This window comes from Aspergillus oryzae, chromosome 2 (assembly GCF_000184455.2).
Source record: "Aspergillus oryzae RIB40 DNA, chromosome 2".
NCBI classification, from domain to species: domain Eukaryota; kingdom Fungi; phylum Ascomycota; class Eurotiomycetes; order Eurotiales; family Aspergillaceae; genus Aspergillus; species Aspergillus oryzae.
This window is the reverse complement of record NC_036436.1, coordinates 2,720,690-2,740,550: the sequence shown is the minus strand read 5'-3', so window position 1 is coordinate 2,740,550 and position 19,861 is coordinate 2,720,690. Positions and strand designations below refer to the sequence as shown.

The following is a 19,861-nucleotide window of genomic DNA, read 5'->3' as shown; positions in this document are numbered from 1 at the left end:
GTCTTTTCGATTTTTGACATTCAAGATATCAGAATATTCAATCTGGTTCTATCTCAATCTGATTATCTGATACAGAGCTCTGGAGGGATACTACCGTACTAGAGGCTAGTCTAGCACCCTTTGGGCGTAAGACCGAGGGTCCGGCTCTCATTAACTGGCAACTAGGGCAAGGGGTAACCCCGAGACATGAGAGCTTTCAACGTCTTATATGCAAGTAGGCACTCCACCTGGCTAGGAGGCATTTTTGATCTGGGGTATCTGCAATTCTCCGAATTGGGGAAGCGGTGTTTGTGTTGATCCCGATTGATTCTGGCCCTCGGTATTTCCTCATGAAGCCATACCCTGTTGTGCTGGGAGTTCTTGCAACTTGGCTGTGACTTTCCTTGGGTCTTGAGTTGTTTCTCCAAAACACTCGTCTCTAGGGTAATTCATAATTGGCTAAAAAGAAATTTTAGTGGGTGTCTTTGGGATCTCCAAATGGTGGCTGTAGGGCTTTGTATGCAGTAACCTCGGCTTTTTGTCCGAATTACTCGATTGGGGATCCCCGCATTTTGCGGTCCTAGAACCTGCATTCGAATCGCAACCTCCCACTTCTTCACCTCTCCTTGCTCACTTCGCTTCTTGACCGCTATTTATACTCTTTCCTTATTTCTTGGGCCAATTTCGTTTATATAGCTATTGCCTTTTCTTCTCATTACCTCTGCTATATAGAGCTCCAAGTAACGCTTTCCCCGCATTATGGTCGCTCCCTCCATCCGCGTGGCCCCTTCGGCCGCCAACAGAGCTCTCAACCTCTTGCGCACCGTCCAATATACTCACCCGCCATCATGTCCATGCCACTCGAACCCTAACCACCATCATCACCACCGCACACCTACTCTAGCAGATCATGTCCGTCGCCACATGGCCACACCCGTTGACCCCTCACGGCAGAAGGAGTACGCCTTCGAGATGGCCGCCTCCAGCATCCGATTTGGCCCTGGTGCCACGAAGGAAGTCGGAATGGACTTTGCCAACATGCAGGCAAAGAGAGTATGCATTGTCACAGACCAGAATGTCTCCAAGTTGGACGCTATGAAGCAAGCCGTGGAAGGGTTGAGCCGGGAAGGAATCGAGTTTACAGTGTTCGATAAGGTTCGGATTGAACCCAAGGATTATTCGTAAGTAAGATCACGTAGAACAATCACCTATGTACTAATAGGATTAGTGTCAAAGAGGCAATTGCTTTCGCAAAGCCATACAATCCTGATGCGTTCCTCGCAGTGGGTAAGTAACTCACTGTCATCGCTTGAACGGCTACTGACCGCACAGGTGGTGGATCGGTTATCGATACTGCAAAGCTCATGAATCTGTACACGGTCTATCCCGAGGCCGATTTCCTCGACTTTGTTAATGCGCCCCTTGGCAAGGGTCTCCCAGTAGAAAGGAAACTGAAGCCATTGGTAGCGGTGCCAACCACAGCAGGCACTGGATCAGAGACGACGGGAACTGCCATTTTTGACCTTGTGTCTAAGAAAGCCAAAACCGGTATTGCACACCGGAACCTCAAGCCGACCCTGGGAATCTGTGACCCCCTGAACACGCGGACCATGCCATCTGCTGTGCACGCCTCCTCCGGTCTAGACGTGCTCTGCCACTCCCTAGAGTCATGGACAGCAATCCCATACAACGAGCGTACTCCCCGCCCAACCAACCCCATCAACCGACCCGCGTATCAGGGCGCGAACCCGATCTCCGACATCTTCTCCCTCCAAGCCCTTCGTGACACCGTCAAGTATCTGCCCCGGGCTGTCAAGGACCCCGATGACTTTGAGGCCCAGTCAAAGATGCTCCTGGCCGCTACCTTGGCCGGTGTCGGCTTTGGTAATGCCGGTGTCCATCTCTGCCACGGCATGAGCTATCCTATCTCCAGTCAAAATCCCGGCTACAAGCATGCCGGATATGACGTTGAGCACCCGATCATCCCGCACGGTGTATCGGTCGCCGTCACCGCGCCTGCAGTCTTCCGATTCACCGCTGCATCCAACCCAGACCGCCATTTGGCAGCAGCCGAGGCCTTCGGCGTCGACATCTCGAACGTCAAGCGCGAAAGCGCAGGTGAAGTGCTCGGCGAAGCGATTGCTAAGTTTTTGGCTGAACTAGGCGACCAGCCCCGTGGTCTGAAGGATCTCGGATTCAAGTCCTCAGATATCGACTCTCTGGTGGAGGGAACTATCCCACAGAAGCGAGTTTTGATGCTTGCTCCTAATCTGAATGAGGAGCTGGAGGCGGAGAAGATTGAGTTGAGAGGCTTGTTAGAACAGTCCATGGATCATTAAAAATAGGGGCAGGGGTGTTGTTCTGCTGCATTTATTTCGTCATGTCAATACCAATTTAGTTATATGTTCAATATTTGCTTCTATCAAATTGGAGTAAAAAAGATCGACTTCACATCGACCGTAAATACATCGTGAAAGGGCATTACCGTGCTAAACACATGCAGTATATGCAGACGGTATGAGAATACAGGTAGTTGTAGAGCAGCAATGTTAGAGTAGAACCGTTGAACCAAACAAGAAAATCACCCATCGACGCCATATCGACGACATCAATCGTAGCAAAGGCACTACACTCACCAAGCAGGATAACAAGTAACCCGCCACTATGATAGCGGTATGTCGACTGAACAGAAAAGCAAAGAGCAAGAAAATAGTAATCAAGAAAATGACCAAAAAGTCAAGAGGCACTGGATCACTAACACCCGCCTAGTCACGCCGTATAGAAATAGAAGACCAGTATAAAAGACAATCAAAGCAAGGCACCAACGCCGAGAATAGGGTCATAATACAGAGCGACGTCATCTGCGCAATTAAAAGTGGCCAAATCAATTAATTTTGCTCAAATTCAACTACTTGTGGGGAAAGTTTCTTGTATGACGGCTCATAAACCTTGGAGAAATGAGGACTGCTCAACTCGGTAGATTCAGACTACAGAATGATTATTCGCTCTGGTATTTCGAGAGACTCTATTATTAGAAAACAAAGAGAACAGACCCGACAATGCAGGGAATCATGTTTTATTCGAGGAGTCACGTAGAGGGGACACTGGGCGATCTTACTGTGTAGTATGTACCTAGGCATGGATGCGCCAAGAGGGAAGGAAAACCAAGGAGGGCGGGGAAAAAAGAAATAAACTTAAGAAAACATATAGAGGGGGAAGTAAGTATATAGAATGAACCGAGGATAGGATAAAAGTGTGTACGGATCTCTTAGCGTAGAAATGACCCTCCCTTTAGCAGAATAATTGTTACCCATAGAAGTTTCAACACTAAAGGCCAGTGAAATGAGGATAGATCCATCTATACGTCTACTTTAGTCCTGTACTAGTCAAACAACCACAATATGCGGTTTCACTATGATACATGGCTATTCAGATCCACCAAACTCCCGGATATTTCCTGCCATCACTCTAGTGTAGTATCAAATGGGTCAGTTTAATCATGAATACGACCTCGGACTCTAAATCCTCAGCCAAAGATAGAAACCGAACTATACCGTATTTGCTTTCTAGAGCTCGTGAAGTATCCACTAACGCAGGGAAACACGAGGCCATCTCGTCCCCCAACTGACTGCTAACCCTAAACCCGGGTGATCGACAAGGTAGCAGATTTAAAATAGAAGCACCAAACATTTAAGCACCAACCATATTATTGAGCGGGCTTTAGCGGCTATAGTATATATGTAGTTGCTAGCATGGTACCTATTTGGCACCTGTGAGAATTCATCGATTGCCTGCCAAGGAGCGTACAACTATTGGCCTGTGCCTGCTGTTTCGATGCCTATCTGGGCGAAACTATGATTGATCTATGACGCCCTAACTCGGACCTCTGGGGGCCATTTTTTTCAGCCTCAGGTTCTATGTGATTATTCACGCATCAGTGTCGTATGGGATGAATGAAAATCAGGATGAACAGTGGGGCTCGTCCAATACGGTGAGAGCAGGCCGTCGGGTAGTGTAGTACGCTGGGTAAGGTTGAGTGAATGCCATTGAACAGACTGAATAAAATGGGTTGATTGGCATTTCGAGCTATTATCATAACTGGTATAGACTGCAGAAGTGTATACGATGGGTCCATTTTGGGACGGTGACTTAAATGGAGAGAGCGGTCCATCCCCATGAGCTAGGCGTTTCTTGTGGCGGGTTCCCACTGCGATATTAGCTACGTTCGCGATTTGTGGAAACGGAGAATGGTCGGCGTCCCTCATAGTACTGCATGTGCACTCTGTCGGGAGCGACGTATTAAGGTGTGTATAGGTGATAGCAAGCAATCTCAACGGGCAGCAAATGTCTGACAAGGAAAGTGCGACCAAGCTAAACCACAATGCTCGCAATGCCGCAAATACCGTCGTCCCTGCCCAGGATACACGCGATCTTTCCGTTTCCAAGATGAAAGACCAGCCTTGGAACGTCGGAATCGATCATCCAGGAGCCCCGCATCTTCTGCTGTTTCAAGCGAGTCCTACCGTCGCGACGCTAAACCATCTGAACACAATAGCATCATAGCTACAATGGAGCAAGTCCAACCGCAGGTTTCTCTTTCAGCTGACGAGCCCTGCGAGATCAGGCAACAACAGCGGCTCGCGTTTACAGTATTCATAAACAATGCCTTTCCAATATCCCACGTATTCAATAACTTTCGTGAAACGAATTACCCAAGCTTCGCAGACTACATTACCTCCATGTTTGAACAAAGCGTCTGTCTTGATATCTCCGCCTACTGCGTGTGCCTTGTATTCCGAAACCGGATAGGCGTGGAAGCCTCACTGCTAAACAAAGGTCGAAATGCATACATATACGCTCTTCAAGCTCTCCAACAGGCTTTGAGAACTGAACATACTTCGAACAAGGCCGATATGATCGGTGCTAGTATCCTACTTTTCATCTATGAGATGCGTGTGCCGTCTGAGGATCACGGGGGGTGGGCAAGCCATTGCGACGGTGTTGCAGCGTTGATGAAGGAGATGGGAGCACAGAGCTTCACCCATGGGTTTGCGCGCTCTTGCTATATTTTCTTTCGCGGGTTCCTGATTGCCTACGCCTTCCACAAAGAACAGCCGTGTTTTCTCGAGGAAGACCAGTGGCAGCAACTAGCAGAAAAGGTTAGGGCGGAGGATTCACAGAAGCCCGGGTTAAGTAGAATGTTTGCGGATGTCACGGAGCGCATCGTCATGGAGCTCGTTAAGTGTCCGAGATATGTTCATGACGCACAGTTACACCAGAGCACCCAGAACTCTCAACAAGCCCTGGTATTATATTCTCGGATTCTCTGTACGAAGAACAACCTGGGATTTCTTGTAACCCAGCTCAAGGATCTCATCAGTATCTATCAGCCGGAGAACACTGCAAGCGCACCGGAATTCCTCCTGAATGGGGCAGTGGATGCCATTAATCTCTTGAATACTCTAGTCCAAAAACTTATAATGGACCCCATTCCGCCCATACGTCTTTATTCCTCGCTGGCGCGGCTTCTCGATAACAAGTATATCGTGCAGGACGCTCGTTGTCTCGACCGATTGGGTTGTTCAATGGGAATATCGGGGACTAGACTTGATTGAGCCCTGAAAGCATGGGGTGTCTATCTTTACGGCAATCAATGCAATAGGCTTCTATGATACGAATTGATGACTATTACTATTACTGCAGTCGAAGACCAGCGGTCACATGGATGAACTTCTCTTGTAGTAACAATTGGTCTGCTTCACTCACAATATTGATGTCTAGAATTCCTATAGAAGTAGGATGTGGACCCCCAGGTTAGTAATGGACAGAACACCTGACCCGCCAAAGTTGCCTCGTGATCAAGGTTCCTGCCTCAGGATCCCGCCAGGTCGGAGAACTTTCCTCCGAGAATGACTCAATCGCAAGACGTTTGCCTCTGTTCATGAAATCTCTGTTCGTATCTCCCAAGCAATTCATGTTGATTTGCCTAGAAAAGTGGCTTTCTTTCCCCAAATAGATTTCTACCTGCATAGTTATATAATTATATACCGATAGAAGTATAGAGACCCACCGTCGTGAAGCTCGAGTCATCAGCCAAGCAAAGACGAATTGTCCAAGTTCGGCTGCACGGTGTGTGTCCTCCGCTTGGGATTGGATTCAGACTGTGGACTGATTGATTTTCCGCTTTTTAGTCTTGTGGATATAAATTGACATTCCACCCAGCTTTCTCCTTCCAAGCGATCGTTTAGAGAGGTACTGTACCTTTTACCTGTGGCCGACGCTCTTATCGCTACCCCGCTACCCCACGTTTTAAATTCTCGGTTTCCCAACTGACCGGTTCGACCTTAGCATCCATAGACTATAGTCTATAGACGCAGCAAAAATGCCTCCCGTTATTCATTGCGTGCGCCATGCTCAGGTACTTCGGCGACAGTCCTTTCCACACTCTGAGCTCACTTTAACACACCAACCAGGGTTTCCACAATCTCTGCACAGAAAATCATGTCATTCGCGACCCCCTCCTCACCGACCTGGGCAATGAACAATGCCGCAAACTCTCCGAGAACTTCCCCTTCCATGACAAGATCGATCTCGTAACTGCTTCTCCCCTTCGCCGTACCATCTACACCGCATTGCAGAGTTTCGGGCCCGTCTTCGAAGCGCACAAGGACACGAAATTGCTTCTCCTCCCGGACGTGCAAGAAACCAGCGATGTTCCTTGCGACACGGGTAGCGACCCCGTTGATTTGCGAAAGGAAATCGAGGAGAATGGATTGCCCGTTGACCCATCATTGGTGCATGAGGGATGGAACAACAAGGTTTGTTGATCTTTCTATGAGGGTCATGGTGATACCCGAACAATGGGATAGAGGGTTAATGTGAGACTAGACTGGTCGGTATGCCCCAACTCATGATGCGATTAGAAAGCGAGCTCGCGAGGCTAGACGGTGGTTGAAGGCGAGACCTGAGAAGGAGATTGTTGTCGTGACTCATGGTGGATTCTTGCATTATTTCACTGAGGATTGGGAGGATGGCAACCAATACCAAGGTGAGTTGTTGTTGTCTCTTTGGACAATCCAAGAAAATGAATGACTAACCATAAACAAGGAACGGCCTGGGCTAACACCGAATACCGTACTTACGAATTCTCCTCTGAGGCCCACAAGACTGATGTGGAAGGTCATGAGCTCGAGGGCGAGGACGCAACCTTGGTTGAGACTATCTCTTCGCGCGAACGTCGTGGCAAAGAAGGCCCGGCACCTGACCGGGAGGCTCAGAAGGCTCTGTACAAGAAAGGAATCCAGGGGTGGGATGACCAGGGTTTGCAACTGAGCACGGCTGAACGTAAAGCGGCCAAGGTTCCAGAGGGCAAAGAAGTTGATGGTGTCCGTGTATGAGTTGTGGGAAATATCCTCTCCCTGTTCGATATCTTTTTGTAGATAGTGTTAGATGCTTTGTTCATGGTTTCATATAAAGAAATAGAACGGCTGCGTCTTTGTCATTGTGACGAAAAAAAAACCCTGAAGAGACGGTTGGGATAATATGAAGACAATTGGAGATCCTAATACATAATAGAAGTTTTTTCCTTCGACTTACATACAATAATGCACATAATGGCTACTGCAATAAAGTGCTTCTGAGGAACTAAAAGGAAACTTGAACAATGGAAAACAAACCCTTAGGCTCTTGATCGCGCAATACATAAGAAGCCCTGTGTTGGGGCACTTTCGTTAGCGATGTAGACCCCTATGGTCTCACGGTATGTAAATAGCCCTAGTCTCATGAGGCTGACTTACCCTCAGAACATGCGTCTATCGGCCCCAAAGGAGAGAAGGAAGTGTGACTGGCCCAGAGCACTCGTTGGTGTTATCTGGATATGAATGTGACATTTTCTACAGGTTGTTCATGCACCCATATCTAGAAAGAGCGTTTACTAATCGAAGTTAGATGAGTCTGGCCACTCGTGTCCAATTTCACCGTGCAAGGTTTAAAGATGGTTCCATATATCTTCTCGGCTGGCAACGAGGCTTACGTAGATAGGTCTCTAGTAGAAGCGACTACGCAGAAAGCTTCATCCCTTGGCCTTCTATCGGTTCACCATAATATCAAAGCTACTACCTAAGTGTCTTCCAGCCTTTCAGTGCGAGGCGGATACTGATTGAACCAGTCAGAGCCAGAATGCATCGATGATAGAGTATCATCCAGCAGGGTGGGAGGGTGGCCAACATTTTTATGTCTCTTTTTATCTCCGTGAGACGCAAACCTAGTTTTTTCAGATAATGACGAATGCTAACCTTGGCCTAGCTATCGTAATACATTACTGGATTAGGTTATCCCCACATTGGGGTCGATCACAAATTGAACCTTGCGAACAGAAAGTATAGAGCCGTCGCTCATGAGGTCATTAGGCTATGCGCAACCTGATTTGACACGACAAAGTGGATTGTATACAGCCACTGAAGACGCTGAGTCGGATCCTTCAGTATTTAGCTTTTGAATGCAGCTCAACTCATACTCAGCACCAGGTGTGATGCACTCAGCTCAGCCCAGGGAATGTGCCCATGGTTCATGTTTGTACGTGGAGTTGCACATACACACTTCCACTTTCTCTATCAATCAGATAAACGAGGTTTAGTAGTCTGACGAGTGAACGTTCAGATATTTCTTCTCTTTATAGCATATCGCACGACTCTGATTATGTTGAAAGTCGAGGACCCGAGGACAGTGTTGTCGCACAGCAACACTGTCGATGAAGTGTTTGTATCCAGGACTCTTCCTTTGTCTCAATGGATCTGTCTCAAGGCAGACTTAGACCGACAAACATATTCGCGGCGGAGTCCAGGCGACAGAATTACTAGCGTGATTGAATGAGATGCTGATCGGCCTATGATTCGTCATCATTGCGCATCGCTCACTCACCGTATAGTAAAATCATCTAGACTGATCCAGTAATTTGGGTGCCTGATTCGGAGTCGCATGCTTCGCCCTCACATACGATGGGGTAATATTGAAAGCTGCGCATATACAAGGGCAGAAACAGCATTGTTTATATAGCTGCCTATCGTCTCAGGGCTTTACTACTGTAGGTTCCCGCCTATAGGGTCTATTTTTAGCGACGATCGCGTGGCGCAGTGCCCCGGACAGCCTCAGGCAGGAACGCGTGTCAACCCGCACCTTCTCCACTTCAACCTCCTCTTATACCAAGCTTCATGGCATCGATCCAAGGTGCTTGACAGGGCATCCAGGGCAGTAAATTGACGACAACAACCATTGAAATTACCTAAACAGCTCCTGACATGAAAAATGCTCGACGAGAACTTGCCCAGTATGTCCACCGGTCAATCGCAGAAGTAGCACGGAGGTCCAGTCCAATACTAACAGACATTCAGCGTTCTTCCTCAAGAAAACCCAACAGAAGTTCGTCTGGACCATCTTACATTCCCACCGTGGTACCGAGCCTGAACCAGCATACACTCTTCGCCACCCCGACCCAGCTTCCCCCTCATCCAAGAACCGCTACGCCGCCGCTCTAGTTGACCCCTACGTCCCGGATATCGTCTACGGCGAGGTTCTACTCATCCCCGAATGGACACAACCAAGTCTTTCCGCGGAAGCTATCCGCCAGAATGGCGGAGTCACCCCATCGCCTGAGCCTATCCTCCCCACCCGCTTTACCGTCCACCTCTACAACCCCGACCAGCAGGTCACCGTGCAATACAAACCGAAGACATGGAATAGCCCAGCGACATGGTCATTCGAAATGCCACAGCAATCCTTCCGACAACCCTCAAGCTCGACGCTAGACCGGACACAAACAGACCCAGCGGCGGCAGATACCACGCCCAAACTTCGCTTCAGCTGGCGGAAGGATAGTAAGCTGTCGAAGGACTTGACATGTCTGCTGTCTGGGAAAACTACTGCACTGTCCGGAACCAAAGCAAAGAGCAAGGAGCCAGATATCACAATCTCGATCTTTCAGGCGCTGCGTGAGTTGACGCTCTATGAACCGAACTTGTATCGAGTAGAGATGGAGGATTTCAAGGGGCTGGAGGTTGTTCTCTTGCTTGGAGCAATAACTATTCGTGATGTGTATTTCACTACGATGAAGGATGCTTTCAAACTTGATGCGACATCGGTTCCCGTAGGACCTACCCCTGCTGCTGTTGCGAATAGTCCAAACGGTCATACCACTGCTCCCGCAGCTGGCAAGGATAAACAGCCTGTCTCAGCTGGATCTGGGGCGCTCAACGCAAACACGACACCAACCATTCCTGAGGAGCCTACAGTTGAGAATCCTCCACGACGCAAACAGGAACAAGATAAAGAGGAGGAACGCCGCACCAAGAAACTTCTTGAAGAGGAAGAGAAGGCCCGCCGCAAACGCCAAGCCGAGATCGACAAAGAAACCCGTCGTCTTCAGAGACTTTACGGTGAGGAAGAACAGAGAGTCCGCCACTCCACTCCGTCGCTTCCGCCAAGGCCATTACAATCGCCTCCGCCATCAGAGCGGCCAGCTGCTGCTGGACGTGGGGCCCCGGCTCAGCGGTACTACCATACTCACCACCATTCACCCTCCGTGCCGCATATCGGACATTCGCCGTACCTCCAGACCCCTGGAGGTAATCCACACAGGCAGTCAGTAGCGTTCCTGCCGACGCAGCCACAACCAGCGGCGGTATCAAAGCCGCAAAAATTGCAGCAGAAGAAGAGTTTCTTCGGCTTCCGGAGGTCATCCTCTGACGAAAACAAACTGTCCAAAAAGCGCAGTTCGATGTTTTGAACATATATATTATTGAGAAACGAAGTTATGATACCCATGGCGTTAGCGTTGAAGAGAAAAAAAAAAAGACGTGCTATGTACATAGACTCAAAGCAGTTCTAACCTGGAAATAAACCAAGGCAAATCAACTGAATCTATATAAAGTCTTTCGTATATATAGTCTTTCCAACTCTAAGCCAACGGTCTCCCCTCAACACCGTCAGAAGTAATCTTCACCGGCAAGATATTGCCCTGCTCATCAAACTCCATGCGGTCAATACAAGTGACCCGGTGATCGCGCTCGGTATCATTAACCGGGCGGCGATGATAAACGATATAGTAATCCTTTCCATCGGGGGTAAAAACACTATTATGACCCGTACTCTGCCCAACGGTATCATCGCCCTGCAGGATCTTGGTCGGCGTACTGGAGAAGGGACCCGTCGGCGAAGGGCCAGTAACATAGCTGACGCCATAAGAATTATCACCCCATCTACAATCATTAGCAAACTTCCACACTGCAACCAAATCAAATCCAAATCCAAGCCCTAACTCTCCCCCCCTCTTCCAAACAAAAATCCAAAAGAAAGAAAAGAAACAAAACTTACCCCCCAACACTGTACATAAAATAATAAACCCCACCCCTCCTCAAAACCCACGGTCCCTCGACATACTCCTTGGGAGTAATCTCCAAATACTCCCCCTTAAGACTAACCATATCAGCCCCCAACTCAACAACAACAGCATGACTCCACCCCCCAAAATACAACCAAACCCTATTCCCATCCTCTTCGTCCACAAAAACCTGCGCATCAATCGGCTCCGCCCCGAACACCGTCTCCCCTATCAACGGCCTGCCGAGGACATCCTCGAACGGACCCTCCGGCCTCCCGGAGAGAGATTTCGCGACCCCGATGCCCGCCCCGTCGCCGGCGGAGAAATACATGAAGTATTCCCCTGTGGACGGGGAGCGGGTGACGGAGGGGGCCCAGGCGGCGCGGTTGGTGGACCAGGGAATGGCGGTTAGGTTTAGGATGGTTGGGTGTTTGGTCCAGGTTAGGAGGTCGGGGGAGGAGAAGGCGTCGAAGAAGGTTTGGGCTTCGTAGGCGGCGCTGTAGGTTGGGTAGAGCCAGTAGGTGGTGTCGAAGATGCGGGCTTCGGGGTCGGCGTACCAGCCGTTTATTACTGGGTTGCCGGATTTGGGGGTTGAGGGGCTTAGGGGGGATTGGGTGGTTAGGGCTGGGGTTGGGAGGTGGAGGAAGAGGAGGAGGGTTGGGAGGAGGGTTTGGATTGGTTTGAGGTGCATTTTGATATTGGGTGGTTGGTGAGGGTGAGGGTGAAGGTAGAGGATGGGTTTGGTGAAGAGCAAAAGAAGGGAGATAAATACATTCAATGTAAGGGGCTTGTTTGTTAAAGTTTGATGTGTTACTGTTAAATTGACTTTGGCTGCTGCAGAAATGCGGGTGATCAGATATTGCGCACATGATCGGCGGTGTTTTGGTCAGTTGCGGTCATGGTATCGGGTGGTTAGGGCATATGATAACTTGTTGTATATTGCTATGGTCGGGAGGGTTAGTAGGGATTGTTGATGTGTTTGATAATGGTCTATGGCAAGCCCTAATTGGAATGGGTTGATTGCTCCGTAACTCGCAGTTTCCAGGTTTCGCGCTTGGCGTTCATATCGATGTAAATGAATCCCTCAAGGGACTGAACCTTTGCTAGGATAACTATGTGCAAGTATGAGAAACATCTGCTGTTCTGTACAGTTATGTTGTTATAATGAATAATTTGTAGAGCCATGGTATCAGATTGGTTGATAGTGTATGCCGACAGGGCAAGCAATGGTTATCTGGAGAACCAAGTTTAGGATATTCTGCCTTGAACAGCTTCCTTCTCTTGCAGTATTATATATACTCAAATTATAGTCTCATTTTATTCTATAGAATGGTCTGTCAATGAAGATACGGTCAAGAATTATATGTGGTACAGATTCTAATGTTAGATCTAGTAGAGTAAATTCATCAGATATAATGTGTAAAGCTAGAAAATCAGACCAGACAACCTCGGGCCAAGAGAATCCGCACATAAACACTAACGATGTTGGTAATAAGATCAAACAGTCCCTATGCAAGTCCTGGACCACGCAGAGAAAAGGAGCACCTCGAGTGTATATAGTGCAAGCACGGCACATCCAACATATTAGTGGAACAAAAAAAAATGCAGATAAATCCTCGGGACCACACAATCAAACACTATAGATCGAAACCGGCTTCCACCTCATGACTGGCACAGTTATCTCCCAGCCTTGCACCATAACCTTGAGTTTGTTCGTAGTCCGGTGGGTTTGGGAGGACTACTGGAAAGCTTAGTTCATGAAAGTCTCTATGTGCGTGTTGCTTCGACGAAATAACTGGTAAGCCGCTTGGATATTTCAGTTTGGAGAAAGAAAGGCAGATTGCAAGAGATGAGATAAGATGAGATGAGATAAGGCTTACTAGAACAGCGGGGTTGCGAAGGAAACCCCGCCTTGGAGCATTCTACGTATTTCTTAATCAGGAAATTATTCATGAGTCATGGTAGCTGGTCATCTGCCATTCATTCGCATGTGTATAAACCAATCACTCAGCCTACAAGCAGTTGCGTCTCATGTTGATTGGTAGCCTCGCACCACACCGTCATGCCATGGAATGTCATCGATACTCGTCGTCGTAGACTTTTGACGCCCAACTTCAATTCCATTCTGCCCAACAGTAAAGGATGCCCTTGGCTATTTAATCTAGATGTAATCGCTGGTAGAGAGCTTCGATTTTATCTCCCGCGACACATCTTACGAAATTTCCTATTCTCTTCTCGAGTGAAGCTTTTCGGTATCAGTGATAGCTGTTGTTAGCGTGGGTTTGTGAGCATCTTATATTGTGACTTGAGGCCAATCGATGATCAGGATGGCGAGACGTACACGCCCTTTGTTTCACAAAGACGAGATGTGCTGCGGACGGGTGATGGGCAGATTCCGATGCAGGACTGATCGCAACGGTAATAGACATCGGTATTACCGCTTCTGTAGTGGATGCAAATGGCTTTGTGCAGATGATTGGGAAGGATGGCGACACAACAACCCTCGTTGTAGGTGTGGTGAGCGTAGTCGGAAACAACATGAGCGGTCGGTGAAGCATTTCACTTATCGATGTCTTCGGGAGCGGTGCAGATACCGGGGATAAGAGGGGTCTATACAGCTGGGTTGTGTTGCTGCTATTGGGAAGTGGCATGAGTGACGAGGTGGAGAAAGGGTTCCCACGGTATGGAACAGGATGGTAGGTATGCCATACAGTGATTCCATGTTTTTGTCCTGTGTGCCATTGCGCTTGTCAATGCTGGGGTTGGCTTTTATAGCAAGGGAAACAGAAGGTGGAGGGGAGGGTCTATATTGATAAATTGCTGGTTGTGCTTGTTTCTCAATTTTAGTTTGTATGCTTTCATTCTACTCTAGTCTGCAATAGATGTTATTTCCGCGACAGGCAATATTTTGCTGAGACTAGTGTGGGTTAACTAACTGACAAGATAACTCGGAAGGCCAAGACGCAGAATGGCCTTGTCTTGGGTTCTCTTTTTGCCGTCTCTGTAGCGTATAAACTAGTCTTTCTTTCGTGCAGATCCCAAGTCTGAGACATTATACTCGACCGCGTGCGTGTAGCTTCCCGGCAGCATCCAAAGGCCACCGAAATGATTAGTAGTGCAAGGCACATACTTCTCGACCTTTGTCCTAAGATTCATTCGACAACCCGGAGCGATTCCTGATTCGGGCGCCGTAGATGTAGAGGAGCAAAGGTATCGGGATGAGGAGCGCTGCGACACATCCGAGCAGGGTGCAGGCCCATTCAACCCCTAGAGCGTCGAACTACCACACACCTTAGTAAAGAATCCAGTGAGAAATGGCACTGTGGTCTTGCAGTGATGGGCATGCCACTCACCATATAGGATGCGAAAAGTGGAAATATCGCGCCAGCCAATGACCGAAGAAACGTGTGTGCAGCGACGGCTGAAGCAGCCCTAGTTCGCAATCAGTGAATTTCTCTTTAACAGTCTCACAATGGGACTTACTTTTTCGGTCGTGCCTCCACCACATAGGCGATCGAGGGTAGGAACATTGTCAGCAGGCCAAATCCAGTAAGTAGGCCTGATACTGTGGGAGCTACCCATGATATGCTTCGCCGGTAGCCTGACCAACCCAGCCAGAATAAACCTCCCGAGAAGGCAAGTGCTCCTGGAATCGCGATAGGTAGACGCCACTCTGGCATTATTATGCCCCCATTCCGCTCCATTTTCCGAAGAACCCATGGCTGCATTGCGAACACACCCAAAGCGCCAAATAGCTGTCCCACGATGATTCCAATGTAAGGTAGCCCGCCTACCCCGGGGTTCATGCCATGGATCTGTTGAAAGATAATAGGATATGCAGTTAAAAAGAGATATAAAAGCCCATATACGAACGAGGCGAAAACGCTCATACATAGCACGATCGGGTCGAGGGCTAACATTTTCAATGGAAGACTGACATAGTCGGCAATTATGGCTCGCAAGTCAAGGCTTATTTCCTCGTGCTTTGCATGAATAGACCAATCGCCCTGCTCGCGACGTAGTCGATCCGCCTTCCAGGAGAGGAGGACCGGTACATAGGTTTCTCTCATCGTAGTAAGTAGAAGCACGAAGATGCCGCTGCCTAAAATTCCTGGTATATATGCTGTCCAGCGCCAACCAAGACTATGGTTCATTACAGTAAATCCACCTATGAACGGGGCTGTAAGAGGGCCGCTGAATACCATCAGACAGAACCCGACCATCGCAATACCGCGTTGATGTGGTGGGAAAATGTCAGCATAGACTGCCCCAGAAAGAGTCAAGGGACCCGCCCCGAAAAAGCCCGTGAAGTATCTAAGTATCATAAGGGACTGAAGATCTTTGGAAACAGCAGTTGCAAAACAGAAAACAGTAAATCCAAAGGCTGATGTAACCAATGGAAGCTTTCTCCCTTTTAGTTCGGAGAAAGGAGCCCAACATAAGGGACCCGTGGCAAATCCAAGGACGTAGAGCGAGACACCTAGGGTTGCTACCTCCCTGTCGATATTGTACATCATGATCACGGTGGGTATGGCTGAAGTAAAGATACTACTCGCCATTGCCACGACCATTGTAAGGAGTCCCAGCAACCCTGAGATATATACCCTGTATGAAATTCAGCAAATAGTTCCAGAGTCTGCAAATAATGGTTTGTGGCCTACCGTTTCCGAATTGGCCAGTTAAATGGTATGGACGGATCATCGGGACTCTCAAAGTCAACGTATTGTACACTCATTCTGGCGATTCGATCAGGGGACGGAACAAGAGCATTAGTAGCGAGTAGAAGAGGGTATCGTATCGGAATATGCTGTATAGCCAGGGAGTGTAGGTCAGCTAGTTCTCTAGGGTCATTCGCTCAGGTGCTTCTACTTAGCAGTATAGTAGATCACAACGTCTGGTTCAACGACAGGGGAGAATATCAGGAAACAAGAGCGAGAGTTTCATCGCATATTATGCAATACATGAGAAGCAAATTTCTTTCTCCTCCTAATTTATCGTTCATTTTTTTATCATTATCTTTTCTCTCCTATCTCTTCTCACTTCGTGTTTTTTGATTGGCTTTAGGGCCTTGCCCCGGCTCTCGATGGATTCCAGAACTGATTTTTCATGGCCTAGACGGCATGTTCAGCTCATCAAGTAATTCGTGCTCCATAGAGCGATAGGAGAACATCAGCTGTGTTGCTGAAGACCCACTCTCAAAACAAAATGGCGGATATAAAACCATAATCATGTAAATGCAGCCGAGGTAGATTAGTGATACAATTATTTTATTGAGCAATCTTAGCACAACATAGGTTAAAGTCACATAAGATCCTGCTTTGATGTGTATAGACTCACGTATTAATGCTAGGCTAGTAATGTATGACTGCCCAAGTAATACGTAGTTGAGGTTATGCCGTGAGGCAGATTGGGCAGTCGGCGTCCACAATCACGCCGCGGGATTCCCCCACAACGGCAAGCTTGGTAGAGCCACTGGGAGAACGTTTCCATTACTAAATTAGTGTTGCAGGGCCATTCCTAGCCAGTTAATGGGGGGATATATAAGAATCGAGTGTCTACTTATTAAACAAAAACTGTTTGTATTAGCATTAATGCATTCAGCACTAGGGACCTCCAGTGTATCGATAAAAGTAGTCTCTCGGGACATACGAGAGGCCTGGTGGATTGTCTACCATTGATGTCTGATATGAGTCTACAGCGGTAGACTAGTCATATGTCCACTCTTGTCTTTCTCGGTCCATATGTGGTGAGACCGTTCAGTCTGATTGAATACAATGCTCGATATAAGGAGCTATGTAATCAGGTCCACCCTAATCGGATCATTATATCCAAGTTGAATGACCAATCCAGTGGCCCACTTTATATGCTTTCCTATGTTCATCCTAACTTTGACCATTACGACTACTATGGTGCCCGGCCTACTTTTTTTAGCAACGGCAACGATGGTCGAGTCCATCAGTAGAAATGCAATGGTCCTGGCGAGTGAACCGCTCGTCGGAGCTGCAAGCTCCGTAGAGTGCCCTGGGGCATCGATAAGGCCCGCTTTAGGACCAATATCGGCATCCCCCCCCCCGGGGTTAAAATCCGGTTTATATTTCTGCATGGGATCTAACCAGGACGACCTTCCCTCGTCCACAAGCATTGCCACTGTCGTTGGCAATAATTAATTCAAGGAGCGGCGGGAAGTTCTTTCTCTACATTGCGATATCCCATGCTCTGTCGGTGTATCACTTGGCCGTGGGGGAGAAAGCCCTATGGAACGGATGGAACACAGCATATCTTCTTTACCTCTTTGACGAATGGCACTGCCCGTTTCAGCCTTGAAAGAACGTCCCTGTCGTATTCATCTCAGCGGATTTCACCTGGTCCTCAGTCCTCTTCTTGCATTTGTTCAAGACCAATAGCCTGTTTATTCCAGTAAAACAAAAAGAACATATAATGCCGAAGAATGTATACACAGACTAAAGCCGTTCTTCTCATTTAATATGAAATAATTTTTTTTCCTATCACTCGCCATATAAGTATCAAGTCTCAAGCTGCTGATTATCAGCAGTTCAACTACCCATATCCTTCGCAAATAGAACAGACCACCCCTTTCAGAGAACCTCGCCTAAATCAAATCAAGATGCCACCACCCAAAGACCTGATAAATATCTCTGGTATATCCAAGGATGCACTACGTAAAGAGCTCCTGGAAGCCCTCAAATCCTCCATTATCAAGGAAGATACGAGAGAATTCCTAAAAGACCACCGCAAACTCTCATGGCTTATTGATGAGGGCCTACGCTATGCGGTTAAAGTCTATGTCAAACCGAAAGATTTTGTGGGCGCCTCTGGACTTGGAGAGAGATGCGATGCCGACACCGTCCGTGAGGTTGTCAAGAGGCTGCTCCAGGACTATCCGCTTGGCCCTAGTGCATAACAGCACAATGAATGGCTACGATCCGGGTTCATTTGTCTGCAATTAAGATCCAAATTCAAATGATTCTGACACGTGAGGGCTGGGTTAGTGGGATAGCTTTTATAGTTCTCCAATAGACGTGCCTCTTGACTTGCAATATAATGAACAAGATGTAGATTTTCTAGTGCTCGGACGTATTCCTTTCGCCGTTAAAGAACTTAACAAAAGGCAGGGATCGTAGTTGATCTTTGTTGTAAGCACGTACTTTTCATCGATCAAGTCACTTTCCCGAAATTCTGAGAGAGGCAATGGACGTATTCGGTGAGCAAAAATAAGAAGGTATTCGAGCTTAATAGCCCGCAGCCCCGATATACCGCCAAAATCAAGAAGACAACCAGTGACCGCAGAGAGATAGAGTCAAGCCCACGAATTGACCTTCCAGCTATTATGCTCTCGTTGTGACTCTCAGATCCTGGAAAAAAGCGTTTCGTCATATCCACATTGGCGGGATGTTCCTTGTCATCCATCTTCTTTTCGCCGTTTGTCAACACCAGTATCCTTTTTGTTACAGTATAACAAAAGGAACTTGCAAGGCTGCATAACAAATTACTGACTCTCCAAAGGGAAGTCCCGCTTTTCAAACTGACGTGAAACTGCCCTCTGTGTAACGCACACTATATAAACTAGTCTTGACCTGCTGTTATCTCTTTGCATTCCCACCACTCACATCCACCAAAACTGGACCTGAATCAATCTTTCTTCCCAGAATGTCTTCCGCCAAAAGCAGCCGGGGTAAGTTTAACCCCTGTAAAATCTAAGTTATCACCAGTTCATACTAATCACATTCAAGTCAATATCGCCGGTATTCCCAAGAAGGAACTGCTTTTAGAGCTTCTTAAGAACGCTGAAGTTGCATCGTTTTTTTGCACTAGGGAACCACCTAGTCTCGATATCGATGAAATCTGGAAGGAATATGAAGAACTAACACGATATATATCTCTTGTCGATTACCTTCGTGGCCGCTGCTTGAAAGTCGACATCTCTGGAAACACAATGAACCCTTCTACATTCGATTCTGAATATGGGGAGGGAAAGTTCGCCGAGATTGTCGACAAGCTTCGTGGGAGATATCCGCTTCCTCGTGACCGGAAAGAGGGCAACAACAGTGTGGAAGACCACAAGACAAATTAGCCCCTGCTGCCTTGAACTTCAGGGCGCAATATTTCATTGGCGGAACGTTGTGCTAGCATGGATTAGTGTTCCAATTGACATCTCTTTCGACCTTTAATGCAAGCTTACTTGGTCTGTAAAGTAACATGCTTTTCTCTAAGAGTATCTCGAATATTCCTAGACCCATACTTGAGCCAACCATACCTCGTTATATGCACGTATTTATAATCGTCAATACGTTTCTTTTGGTCCAGGTTTGACGTTTTCGTCCAGCAGCCGTATCGAAATAGAGAGTTCAATACTGCTCAATCCAAAATACTACCGTAATCAAAGAAAACGAACAGTAACCGCAGGGAGGCAGAGCCAAAGTCACGAATTGAGAAACCAGGCTATTATGCTCTTGTGGTTAGGGGAGGTATACAGCGATCTACGCATTA

General features: G+C 47.7%; 6 protein-coding genes across 6 annotated transcripts; 4 read left to right on the top strand and 2 right to left on the bottom strand.

Moving 5' to 3' along the window:
- Positions 1-738: 738 nt before the first annotated feature.
- AO090003000243 (hydroxyacid-oxoacid transhydrogenase) lies at positions 739-2,318 on the top strand (the record flags this gene model as incomplete). Its single annotated transcript, XM_023234796.1, has 3 exons — positions 739-1,160; positions 1,202-1,266; positions 1,312-2,318. 3 exons carry the CDS (start codon positions 739-741, stop codon positions 2,316-2,318), a joined length of 1,494 nt encoding a protein of 497 aa, XP_023089882.1.
- A 2,574-nt stretch (positions 2,319-4,892) lies between these two features.
- Positions 4,893-5,594, top strand: AO090003000242 (uncharacterized protein; the record flags this gene model as incomplete). The annotated part of the gene is made up of 1 exon (XM_001819400.3): positions 4,893-5,594. One exon carries the CDS (start codon positions 4,893-4,895, stop codon positions 5,592-5,594), a length of 702 nt encoding a protein of 233 aa, XP_001819452.3.
- Positions 5,595-6,361: 767 nt separating this feature from the next.
- AO090003000241 (uncharacterized protein) lies at positions 6,362-7,376 on the top strand (the record flags this gene model as incomplete). Its single annotated transcript, XM_001819399.3, has 4 exons — positions 6,362-6,397; positions 6,453-6,797; positions 6,868-7,027; positions 7,087-7,376. The coding sequence occupies 4 exons, from the start codon at positions 6,362-6,364 to the stop codon at positions 7,374-7,376; spliced, it is 831 nt and encodes a 276-aa protein (XP_001819451.1).
- A 1,906-nt stretch (positions 7,377-9,282) lies between these two features.
- AO090003000240 (uncharacterized protein) lies at positions 9,283-10,759 on the top strand (the record flags this gene model as incomplete). The annotated part of the gene is made up of 2 exons (XM_001819398.1): positions 9,283-9,304; positions 9,369-10,759. 2 exons carry the CDS (start codon positions 9,283-9,285, stop codon positions 10,757-10,759), a joined length of 1,413 nt encoding a protein of 470 aa, XP_001819450.1.
- Positions 10,760-11,342: 583 nt separating this feature from the next.
- On the bottom strand, positions 11,343-12,044 carry AO090003000239 (uncharacterized protein; the record flags this gene model as incomplete). Its single annotated transcript, XM_001819397.3, has 1 exon — positions 11,343-12,044. One exon carries the CDS (start codon positions 12,042-12,044, stop codon positions 11,343-11,345), a length of 702 nt encoding a protein of 233 aa, XP_001819449.3.
- A 2,454-nt stretch (positions 12,045-14,498) lies between these two features.
- AO090003000238 (MFS transporter) lies at positions 14,499-17,495 on the bottom strand (the record flags this gene model as incomplete). Its single annotated transcript, XM_023234795.1, has 5 exons — positions 14,499-14,633; positions 14,707-14,785; positions 14,837-15,958; positions 16,015-16,160; positions 17,241-17,495. The coding sequence occupies 5 exons, from the start codon at positions 17,493-17,495 to the stop codon at positions 14,499-14,501; spliced, it is 1,737 nt and encodes a 578-aa protein (XP_023089881.1).
- Between the last annotated feature and the right edge of the window lie 2,366 nt (positions 17,496-19,861).